We start from the raw sequence: 12880 nt of genomic DNA on the forward strand, positions 1-12880 counted from the left end.
AGGTCAAATGGTGTAGAGCATGTAAGAACCTGAGCAAGAATCTGAGGCTAAATCCTGGAGCTACTACCGCTTTATAGCTGTATGGCCTTGGACAAAAATTACCCAAGTTCCCAGGGGCTCAGCTGTCTCATGTCTAAAGAAGCAAAACTCCTATCCACTTCACAAAGGTGTGATGAGTATCAAAAGATAAAACAAAAGTGAAAGTGTTTTGTAAATAGTAAGGTATTATTATTAATATATTTTGGCTGTCACTATTAACCAATATTCTTAGAATCTAAGAGATGTGCGCTATATTTCACGATTTGAACATATTCTTGATGTATTTTTAATATTTTAGAAACAGGACTGCATCTTTCCACCTGCTGACCAGATGGCAATGGGACTCTGAATGTGAAAGAAATTTTAGAAATACTTTACTAGATTATTTCCTTTCACTTATAATTTCCTTTTCCATATGTACAGAAGGACATTCAATTTTTAAAAAAATGTTTAAGTAAATCTAGAAGTTCTAAGGGATAAGGCATTGTAACATTTTGCAGCTATTTTTCTTTAATATAAAACAAAATATATAACAATGTTGCATCTTACACTTAGCATCTTAGATTCATTAAAAAGGAGGGAAAAGGCACATAGATGAATCTAGAATAACCACCAGTGGATTTCTCCAATCCTCAGTCTAGACCTTGGGGAAATCTAAGGCAGGAACAACTTGCTGGAATGGGGAATGAGAAATCAAAGGGAATCACTTAATTAAATAATGGCAAATTGGTATGGTGGTTTCATGTTTTTGTAAATTTCCCTTTAGAAGGAAAATACTATGCAATAAAAATTCCACCTTGGTCAAATGAGAACCCCTCAGTAAGAACAGCTTAAAAGAGCCCAAACTTCTTTAGCTGCAGAGAAAAACCCCAGTTCCAGATTTCTAAATACCAATTAGCTGAACTATTTGGTCACATGAGTAATAGTCATAAGACTGACTTCATATAAACCAATGAGTTACTATTTTTTTTTGGCAAGAATTTTTTGCCTGCTATCTTCTTTCTCCACTTAAATAAAAAAGCAAAATGAAGCCGATTGGCATTTGAGAAGGGTCATGGACTACAAAATAAAATATATGTGGATTTAGCACCACTCCCTCTATTGCAATCTCATCTGTTCAGTTTTGAATGTGGAAAGGGAAGTCTATCTATCCTGCAGAAGACGGGGGAAAGACAGGCAGCCCTTTGGGGGGAAGTTGTGCTCAAGGTTTAAGTATGCAGGGGTTTAAGTATGCCAGACTTCTATTTCCTTCCCTGCTTGAACACACAATATGGGATCCAGGCCGGCCTCAAGGTAAAAGGTAAAGAAGGCAGACACGACAAGAGCCCCTTTGGTGTGCCTTATTCATACAGTTGCTTATTACTTACACCCTTCCTTCTAATCAAACATTTGATGTGTCTTGCAAGAAAAGTCAAGAAAGAGGGAAGAGAGATGGTCATCACACCAGGAAACACAGCTAAGGGAAATGATACCAGTTATATAAAACGCTACTGAGCTTTCTGGTAGCCAAGTCTAAAGGCACACAGAATTCTGTAAATTAAATTCTGATTTAATTTTTAAAAAGTATGCTTTACTGATGCGAAGGAGAACCTTTTTAATAGCTCTAAACTGTAAAGAGAATTTAACATACACAGTTTTACATAAACAACACTGAACAATGTAACAGAGGGTACCTTTGTGCTAGTAGTTCTACAAAAAAAAAAAAAAAAAAAAAAACAACCGAGCAACCAACCCCTGGACCATTTATTACACTATTACAAACAGCTGAGGACATAATAGAAAACTGTTTTCTGAAGTGTTTCTGCACCGAGTTACAGTCATACACTCTAAATATGTAACTTGTCAGTGACCTGTGTTGACACAGGGCTGTCTGGATCTGGAGATCATCAACCTAAAGGTCTTTATACTGATAAATTCTTCTCCATGACTTTGAATAAAGCTGCATTTTCTTTCTCTGTAAATTTATGCATACAACATAATGTGTCACAGTATGTGACATTACAAAAATTCGGCTATTTTTAAAAAAATTACTGTAATTCTTAACAGAATTTGTAAAAGCTTAAAATAATTTTAACTGATAAATCGGTAGATGAATTCACCCAAAATGAACATAAGTCTTGATTTCATGTAATCTCTGCCCAAATGACAATTTTTAAGAATTTCACACTTTTTTTCAGAGATGCAGCTGTTTTTGTTCCTAGAATTAATTTTGTTATTTTGTACGCCTTGAATCAAGGGAGATTCTATCAAGATGTAGATGGGAATAATAGTTTACAAATGAACAGTTTATTTTGCTGTGTTCAAGATAAATACAGTCTTCACCCATCTGTAGATCTAGTGACTTCCTTGCCTATGGGACAAAAATGGATGTCAAAACCCAGAAGGACAAGACAGCAGGGAGACTCATTCATTCAGCAAAGACTTACTGAGCTTTCTCTTGGAGGTAGGCACTGGCTACACACTGGGGAAAATGACAGTGTCTATGACACTGTCCCTGCTCTTTGGGGAATTCAGGACTCATGTCCTGAAAAGGGAATCATGCTGAGTTAGACTGCTTTCTGAAACACAAGTCCTGTGATCTCCTATTCTCCCTGTTAAGAAAAATCGCTTTGTAAGCGATGTGACCAGAAGGGGAGGAAGCGCATGACTCTTGCTCTGCCACAGAAGCTGCGACACACCTGCCATTTTGCCATGGAACATACTCAACCCAGTCAAACTTTGTACTATTCAAATTCCTCTTCTGTTTCAGTACAACAATCAGTACAGTACAAATGGCTTGTATTTTGATAAAGAAGTATTATCTTTCTAAATGCCACAAGCCTTAGATTAGTATGGCATCATTTCCTCGCATAGGTAAGCCTAGCCTATCTTTTGGCAATTAAAGAGAAGGAAGGAAACGTTACAGCCGTCCAAAGACATGCACAAACAATTAAATATAAAAGTAAATCATTCATAAGCCCCAAATTTGGACTGACTTTGTTCTGAGTAGGGGATTCCTCCATTGAACAAGACTCATAAACTAGTCCCACGCAAAAAACTAAAGCGAAAACAAAAAGCCCATTCATTCTCACCCCCACCCAAAAAACTAGACTAGTGCATTTTTCCTTACCTTTTTAAAGGCTTCAGGCATACACCTATCCATAAATCTTTTACAATTCTCATCAGACTCGGAAAGACCTTAGTAAAATAAATGAAACAACATGCCTTACTACGATTTTAGGCAGTTTGCAGAAATCATATATATCAATTCCAAATTCATTTGTATGGAATTATTTATGGAGCCCTGATTCATAAGGGATTATTAAAAGCAGAATATATATATTCTGATGAACGAACAGACTGACAACCACAGTATTAATGTATTTGTAAGAGCCCAATATATTCACATATTTATTAATTCATATACATTTGTTAACAGTGTAATAAATAAAGTGAAATGGTTGAACTTAGGTTTCCATTGTCAGAGTAACTTCAAACAATAGGCCTTAACACCAACAGCAGCCTCTTACTAGCTGTTGTTTTCCTAAACAGCTCTAATAAAAACACAAATTATTCTCAACAGATACCAAAATCACTCTTCTTCCCTAAGACAAACCGAGGGACTCAGTGTTATTAAATGCACAGAGTTGTGCCTGGCACACAACAGGTGATTAGTATTTGCCAAGTGAATGAATGAATCCACTGTAAAATTACCCTTTGGAATACACTGTGTAAAAAAACTTAATAAAGTATTTTCCTTGTCATTGGAAATACTGCTGGACGCATTTTTTTTCAGACCCACTGTGTAGCGTAGTACCTACCTCCCGACAGGTACACAATGAATGCTGCTGCGAAAAGCCAGTCCTAAGGTGCCATACAAAGCCGTGAGAATTAAATTTGATCCCAGTCAAAATATTTCCTTTTGATGTGCCTCATATTTAATCATGGTGGTAAACTATGCACAATTTTAATGAGGGGGAAAAAATCACAGAACAGTGGACCAAGTCATCTGATTTTATTAACTGAATATGAAAAAAATAAATTACTTTTTCTTCAATGTATTTAGAATCTAGAAGCTTCCTTATACTGACACCCATTTTCCAACCTGGAGATATTTTATTACTCTGTTACTTTAAGATTTGTAAAGCTCTTAAGACAGTGCCAAACATTTAATATGCACAAAATGTTCACTAAATAAATACTATTTTCTTTTCCTAAAGAATAAAAAGACACTGAATTGAACCTTAAAGTTCTCCAAGCTTTTGCAGAAAACGTTCATTTCAATTTCTAGAAAGCTTTTCTATTATATTTTAAGGACGCATGGAGTGCCTGGGTGGCTCAGTGGGTTAAGCCTCTGCCTTTAGCTCAGGTCATGATCTCAGAGTCCTGGGATCAAGCCCCACATCAGGCTCTCTGCTCAGTGGGGAGCCTGTTTCCCCCTCCCCCGCCTTCCTCTCTGCCTACTTGTGATCTCTCTCAATATCTTAAAAAAAAAAAAAATTCTATTTTAAAGACTCTCATCCTCTGTTGGAGCTAGAAGAAAACAGCTGGCTGAATTCAAAGGTTTTATTCCACAGGGGCTATACCAAGACTAGGAGAATAAACAATCAAATATCATACAGAGCCCTCTCTCTCTGCCTACTTGTGATTTCTCTCTGTCAAATAAATAAATAAAATCTTTAAAAAAAAAATCATACAGAGGGGTGATCATACAAGAGTGAAGTTTAACGTCAGGGCTCCTATCAAACAAACTGTCCCCTCCTTCTGTGTCCTGCGGTGTAAGAACTTACCAAGTCTGGCCAAATAGGTAGACGCCAACAGACATTTGCCTAGTGATTCTTCTCGCTTGTAAGGGATGGACCAGTGATCAGTCAAAACGCGGCTTTCCAGTTCATACAAATTGGTTGTAGGGAATTCAATTCCTTCCCCTGAGCAGTTTCCATTTTCATCATTCTTCTGACAAAAAGGGATTATGGTAAGAAAACAAATACACTCATTAGTGACTACTGTAAAATGTCTCACTTGGACACAGAACAGAAGCTGCCCCAATGGGAGCTGTGAACACTGAGTGTGGATTCCCTATCTTTTTCTCATAGTCACATCTTCTGCCAGACTATCTCATCTCAGATCCTGCGACCTCTCGTCATGGCAGCATCCCCGGCTCTCACAGAGGCCAGCCCACCTCTTTCTTCTATCTCTTGAGATCTTCAGTATCTATGAAAGAGCACACCACCTCCCCCTGCTTTCAGAAGGGAGAGGTTTCCCCAAGGAGTTCTCCGTATTGCTTCTCCATCTCCTCACACTGACTCTTCCCTGACCCCACACCAGTATGGCTTCCAGAGTCCCTACTCTCCCACAGAGGCTGTTGTTCAGGCCACCACTAAGTCATTAAATCCAATGAGCAGTTTCAGTCCCACTATTCCTTCTCAGTAGTATCTGCCCCTCTGCCCACTCCCTCTTCTTGAAATGCTAGCTCACAGGCCTCACTCCTGCAGGTCTGGCTGTTCTGTTCTGTCTCTTCTTGGTACACTGCTTCTTCCTGACCATTAAATACTGGAGCTTCTCAAACCTCAGTTCTAGGATATTTCCTCTTAGGTGATCTCCAACCCAGTGAAGAGCAGCATACCCAGAAATCAAGGACTCATTCTTAAAACCCTATTCTACCATTCTACCCTCCAAGACCTGGTGATGAGACTCCCTACATTTCTCTCAAATCTATCTACTTCTGTCCACTGCCAGGGAGATACCACTATTCCCAATTTCACCCATCCAGCTTCTTTATGTAACTGCTGTGCATCCATAACTCTTTTAGAAAAGCCTTTCTGGTACTCCTAAACTATACTGAATTCCTTGCATTATTTTATACTCCTACCATCCTGAACTTCTCTTTCACAGCACTGCTCACAGACTTTACACTTATTTGTGATATATTTTATGTGTGCTGCACTAGACCAAGCTCCATAAAGACATGGACCCTGTTTGGTTTTGACCACCTCACTATCTCCAGAACCTGGTGCCCAACACAAAGCAGGTATTTAATATGTGTTGTTAAGTGAAAAAATACTTCATTCAAACAAAGTTTCAACCATCAATAGGGTAACAGCTAGACTTTCCATAAGTTCTTACCATAGTAATCTGTTATAAAGCAACCTGGGTCTCTCCCCCAAACTGCCTAATACCTACTCTTGTTTCTTTGAAACCTAAATATTTTCACAATTCACTCTATAATTTAATCATTACAAAATAAAATCATTCCATTAAAAAATTACTTTTAGCCTCAGTTAAAGAAAAGACCATAAATATAAAGCAGAAATGATAAAAGTATACAGAAGAAAGTGATTTTCAATCCCATATGAGAGCTAAAGGAAGGGTGACACTTTTTTTTTTTTTTTTTTTTAGGTTTGTGGTTAAACTGGGATGAAAATAAGACAAAAAATAGCAAGGTGGTGAAAAACTAAAAACAAAGTAGACAACAATGTAAACTGGAGGTAAAGGGTGGGGGGATGAAATAGGTTTAGAATCATAATGTATGGGGGAAATTCAGCTTTTAAAATATAATACACGAAATTACTAAGTTCTGTGAACAAAACAGTTTTACTTAAAGGAACTCTAATAAGAGTAAAGATTTTAGTATTCTTTCAAAAATGTTTACTTGTTAAATGTTTAAATTTAATAACTTAGGATCAAAGTAGAATTAGGGCATACAAAATAAAAATTCAACCAGATGACATACTATGCCATTACTACAAAATATCTATCATTAATTTCTACAGGAGTTAATAGGTCAAATCATAGATGTAATCACTGAATGCGCCTAGTAGCTACTAAAACTACGAGCTTCCAGATGGTTGCCTTTCTAGGAGTCACAATAAAGCTGCGCCCTCTCCTTGCTCTCCTGCAGGTGAGGACACAATGAGTTCAGCAGCAGCCTATGACCCAGAAGGGGACCCTCACTAGAACCTGACCATGTGGATCCTCTGATCTTGGACTTCAGCCTTCAGAACAGTGTGAAATGAATTTCTGCTATTCATAAGCCAAAAACCAAGCAACTGAAGAGCTAAGAGCTTCCTCTGGAGCCTGGGAGAGAGGCAAGGGTCTTTACCATCAGTAGTGAGATGAACAGCATGTGCACACTGAAGTAGTGCACCATGAAGGCACAACATTACTTGTGTGGTCATCCTGCCAGATATGCAAAACCTGAATCTAGCCACGAGGAAACCCAATGTGAGGAACACTCAAAAAATAACTAGGCCTGTATTCTTCAAAAATGTCGAAGTCATAAAAGACTAAGAGTGACCCGACAAATAACTGAGACATGGGTTCCTGGGTTATCTTGAAACAGGCATTTTTGTTCCTGTTTTACTTTACTTCTTGGCTTCAGAGGACTTTAATACTGGATCAATGTTAATTTCCTCATTTTGATAACAGCAAAGGTTAGAAATATCTTCATTTTTAGTAAACACACATTGAAGTATTTAAGGGTAAAGGGGCATCATGTCTACAATTTATTCTCCAACAGTTCAGAAAAAGTAGTAACAAAGCAGACACACACAAATTTATATACATATGAACACCACAGATGTATGTGTACATACAAAAAGAGAATAATAAAGAAAATGTGATAAAATGTTAATATTTGAAGAACCTAATAAAGGTTATATAAAAATTCCAGATTTATGGTAAAGTCGCAATGTACTTTTTTGCAACTTTTCTGTAAATCTGGAATTATTACAAAATTAAAATAAAAACAATTTAGTCAGATGAAGATATAAAGACCCAGGATTTTGGAGTCAGAGAGAATCTAAGAAAATTAAGTATTTTACACAGGTATAACCTAATGAATCTAGAGAGGTGGGGGTGTACCTATAGTGGTAAAAAAATAAAAATAAAGTTAAATTATACTTAGTATGCTCTACTTTTGGACTGAAACCCCATTCTAGTTGGTAACATAAATAATTTGTCTTCTAGGGCATCTGGGTGGCTCAGTGGGTTAAGCCTCTGCCTTAAGCTCAGGTTATGGTCTCAGGGTCCTGGGATCAAGGACTGTATTGGGCTATCTGCTCAGCAGGGAGCCTGCTTCCCCCACATTTCTGCCTGCCTCTCTGCCTACTTGTGATCTCTCTCTCTCTCTCTCTCTGTCAAATAAATAAATAAAATCTTTTTAAAAATTGGCTTCTAGGGGCGCCTGGGCGGCTCAGTGGGTTAAGCCACTGCCTTTGGCTTGGGTCATGATCTCAGGGTCCTGGGATCGAGTCCCACATCGGGCTCTCTGCTCAGCAGGGAGCCTGCTCCCTCCTCTCTCTCTGCCTGCTTCTCTGCCTACTTCTCTGCCTACGTGTAATCTCTGTCTGTCAAATAAATAAATAAAATCTTTAAAAAAAATGGCTTCTAAATATTTTTATGTTTTTGTCTCGAATTACTAAATAAGTATACATGTTCTTTGTAGGAAATACAGAAAATATGTATAGCAAAAAGTAAGACCTACCATTAATTCCACCACTTAAAAATTAACCACCTCGACATTTTAATAACTATTTTCCAGTAAAAGCTATTTCTTTTTTTTTTTAAGAGATTTTATTTATTTGTCAGAGAGAGAGAGAGAGAGAGAGAGCGCGCACAGGCAGACAGAGTGACCGAGGGAGAAGCAGGCTCCCTGCAGAGCAAGGAACCCCATGTGGGACTCGATCCCAGGACGCTGGGATCATGACCTGAGCCAAAGCCAGCTGCTTAACCAACTGAGCCATCCAGGCGTCCCAGTAAAAGCTATTTCTTTACAGACTTCATTTTCTTAAAAATGCATAAATGTGAAAGGAACCAACTCCACAGGCCCCCATCACTCTCATATAAAGACAGTATTAATGCAGCATTTCTTTTCCTATCTGATTTAAAAAACTGATGCAGAAAGCAATAATTATAAAACTGTGTTAATGGAGCAATGTTTTGTATCCTATTGAAATTAAGTTAAATCTGAACTACACTGCTACAAATTCTGATGTTAATTATAATCCAAAGGGCAACTGCTAAGAAAATAACTAAAAAAATCTACCCAGTAATACAAAACAAAACAAAAAACCAAACCAAACAACAACAACAAAACCCAAGGAAATTAAAAATGTATACTCAAAAACATCTACTTAATACAAAAGAGCAATGGAGGGAGGATTAGAGGAATAAAAAAGCATAAGACACAGAAGACAAAGAGCAAAATGGCAGATGTAAATTTTGTCTTATCAATTAAGTTATAATTATCAGTAAAAAATAGAAATGGAAGGAAAACTTCCAAACTCATTTTATGAGGCCAGCATCACCTTGATCCCAAAACCAGACAAGGATCCCACCAAAAAAGAGAGCTATAGACCGATATCCTTGATGAACACAGATGCGAAAATACTCAACAAAATACTAGCCAATAGGATTCAACAGTACATTAAAAAGATTATTCACCACGACCAAGTGGGATTTATTCCAGGGCTGCAAGGTTGGTTCAACATCTGCAAATCAGTCAATGTGATACAACACATCAATAAAAGAAAAAACAAGAACCATATGATACTCTCAATAGATGCTGAAAAAGCATTTGACAAAGTACAGCATCCCTTCCTGATCAAAACTCTTCAAAGTGTAGGGATAGAGGGCACATACCTCAATATCATCAAAGCCATCTATGAAAAACCCACCGCAAATATCATTCTCAATGGCGAAAAACTGAAAGCTTTTCCGCTAAGGTCAGGAACACGGCAGGGATGTCCATTATCACCACTGCTATTCAACATAGTACTAGAGGTCCTAGCCTCAGCAATCAGACAACAAAAGGAAATTAAAGGCATCCAAATCAGCAAAGAAGAAGTCAAATTATCACTCTTCGCAGATGATATGATACTATATGTGGAAAACCCAAAAGACTCCACTCCAAAACTGCTAGAACTTATACAGGAATTCAGTAAAGTGTCAGGATATAAAATCAATGCACAGAAATCAGTTGCATTCCTATACACCAACAGTGAGACAGAAGAAAGAGAAATTAAGGAGTCAATTCCATTTACAATCACACCCAAAACCATAAGATACCTAGAAATAAACCTAACCAAAGAGACAAAGAATCTGTACTCAGAAAACTATAAAGTACTCATGAGAAAAACTGAGGAAGACACAAGAAATGGAAAAACATTCCATGCTCATGGATTAGAAGAACAAATATTGTGAAAATGTCTATGCCACCTAAAGCAATGTACACATTCAATGCAATCCCTATCAAAATACCATAAATTTTTTTCAAAGAAATGGAACAAATAATTCTATTCCTCTATTCGAGGAAAAGACCTCGAATAGCCAAAGGGATATTGAAAAAGAAAGCCAACGTTGGTGGCATCACAATTCCGGACTTCAAGCTCTATTACAAAGCTGTCATCATCAAGACAGCATGGTACTGGCACAAAAACAGACACATAGATCAATGGAACAGAATAGAGAGCCCAGAAATAGACCCTCAAATCTATGGTCAACTAATCTTCGACAAAGCAGGAAAGAATGTCCAATGGAAAAAAGACAGCCTCTTCAATAAATGGTGCTGGGAAAATTGGACAGCCACATGCAGAAAAATGAAATTGGACCATTTCCTTACACCACACACAAAAATAGACTCAAAATGGATGAAGGACCTCAATGTACGAAAGGAATCCATCAAAATCCTTGAGGAGAATATGTTAAATATAAATGGACTAAACACTCCAATGAAAATGGTAGAGATCTGCAGAATGAATTTTAAAAACTGATCCAACTAGGGGTACTTGAATGGCCCAGTTGATTGAGCATCCAACCCTTTATGTCGGCTCAGGTCATGATCTCAGGGCTGTGAGAGCGAGCCTCGTGTTGGCCTCTGCACTGAGTGTGTAGCCTGCTTGGGATTCTCTCTCTCCCTCTGCTCCGCCCCACCACATCCCAGTTCATGTGCATATGCATGTACTCTCTCTCTCTCTAAAAAAAAAAAAAAAAAAAAAAGAAAGATAGAATTTAAAAATAAAATGAATAAAAAACGATCCAACTTTATGGTATCTACAACAGACATGCTTCAGATTCAAAGACACAAACAGGCTGAACTAAAAGGATGCAAAAGATATATCATGTACACACAAAAATGGCTATACCAGTATGAGTCAGAGTAGATGTTCAAAGATACTACTAAAGATTAAAAGGTATACTTCATAATGATTTTCTAAAAAAGATCAAAATATCAGATAGATAAAATAAAAGGATGGGAAAAGACATACCATGAAAAGAATAACCAAAAGAGAGCTGTAGTGGCTGGTTACACTAATATCAAAAAAAAAAAAAACAGATATTATGCAAAAATATGTTACTAAAGACAAGGAATTTTTTATGATAAAAGAATCCATCAGGAAGACATAACAATTATAAAAATGTATGCATGTAACAAATGAGACTCAAAGTAAAGAAAGCAAAAAGTGACAGAATTTAAGAGAGAAATATATACTTCAACAAGAATAGTTGGAGACTTTGAGATCTCATTTTCAGTAACAGAACAAGAGAACAAGACAGAAGATCAACAAGGATATGGAAGAGTTAAATAAATAATACTACAAACTAACTAAATCTAAAAGGCATTTATAGACTATTCCAGCCAATCACAGCAGAATATATATTCTTAAGTGTACACAGAACACTCTTCAGGACAGAGCATGTTAGGTCCTGAAACAAGCCTCAAAAAATCTGAAAGGATTAAATCATATAAAGTGTGTTCTCTGACCACAATGGAATGAAATTAGAAATCAAGAGCAGAAGGAAATTTGGGAAATCTAATAACATGTGATAATTAAACAACAAACTTCTAAATACCACTGGGTCAAAAAAAAAAAAATCACAAGGGAAATTAGAAAGTGCTTTGAGATGAATGAAAATTAAAATATAACAAAACTTATCATGCAGTGATTAAAGGAAGATTTTTTTAAAAAGAAGAAAGATCTCAAACCAATAACCTAACCATGAACCTTATAGAAGTAGAAAAAGAGCAAACTAAACACAAGAAAACAGGAGGAAAAAAATAATAAGGATTAGAGTGGAAACAAATGAAAGAAAAGAAAATATAATAGAGGCATTAAAACCAAAAGTTGGTTCTTTAAAAAGATCAACAAAAAAAGGAAATTTTTAGCCAGACTAACCAAGAAAGAAAGAGAGAAGATTCAAATTACAAAAATCAGGAACAAAAGAGGGGATATCAACACTGACCTTACAAAGATAAAAACAACTGTAAAGAATACTATTGATGATTATATGACAACAAATTAGATAATATACATGAATTGGATATATTCCTAGGAGGACATAAACCACCAAAACTGACCCAAGAAGAAACAAAATCTCAATAGACCTATACCAAGTAAATGGAGTGCTTGTAATCAAAAGCTTCCCACAGAGAAAAGGCCAGGGCTAGAAGCCATTACCGATCAATTGTAACCAAACTCTCAAAGAAGAATTAACATCAATCCTTCACACTCTTCCCCATCCCCCCCCCCCCAAAAGGAGGGAACACTTACCAATTTATTTTACGAGGTCAGTGTAACTCTGATATTAAAACCAGGCAAAGATACTTCACAATGATAGATGCTTGATGAATGAATGGATAAACTAAATGTGGTATTTACAGGCAGTAGTATATTCAGTCTTTAAAAAGAAGGAAATTTTCATACATGCTACAACCCTGCATGAACCCTGAAGACACTGGTGCTAAATGAAATAAGTCAGTCACAAAAGTACAAATACTGTATGTTTCCATGTATATGAAGTAACAAGAGTAGTCATATTAATAGAACAGAAAATAGAATGGTGGCTGCCAAGGGCTGGAGGC

At 36.8% G+C, this 12880-nt stretch overlaps 1 protein-coding gene across 3 annotated transcripts in view; it reads right to left on the reverse strand.

Annotated features, from left to right (window-relative positions):
* USP24 (ubiquitin specific peptidase 24) overlaps positions 1-12880 on the reverse strand; it is a 138280-nt gene that overhangs the window by 102290 nt on the left and 23110 nt on the right. For 2 of the 3 annotated variants that reach the window (XM_082688546.1, XM_082688544.1), the window contains exons 2-3: positions 4809-4974; positions 3149-3216 (exon numbers count right to left, since the gene is read on the reverse strand). In XM_082688546.1, coding sequence (XP_082544672.1) covers positions 3149-3216; positions 4809-4974 — 234 coding nt within the window. The remainder of the gene's footprint in view (positions 1-3148; positions 3217-4808; positions 4975-12880) is intronic. The other variant, XM_082688545.1, reaches the window with a different exon arrangement.

The sequence above is a fragment of the Mustela nivalis genome (assembly GCF_964662115.1).
Source record: "Mustela nivalis genome assembly, chromosome: 10".
In the NCBI taxonomy this organism is placed as follows: Eukaryota; Metazoa; Chordata; class Mammalia; order Carnivora; family Mustelidae; genus Mustela; species Mustela nivalis.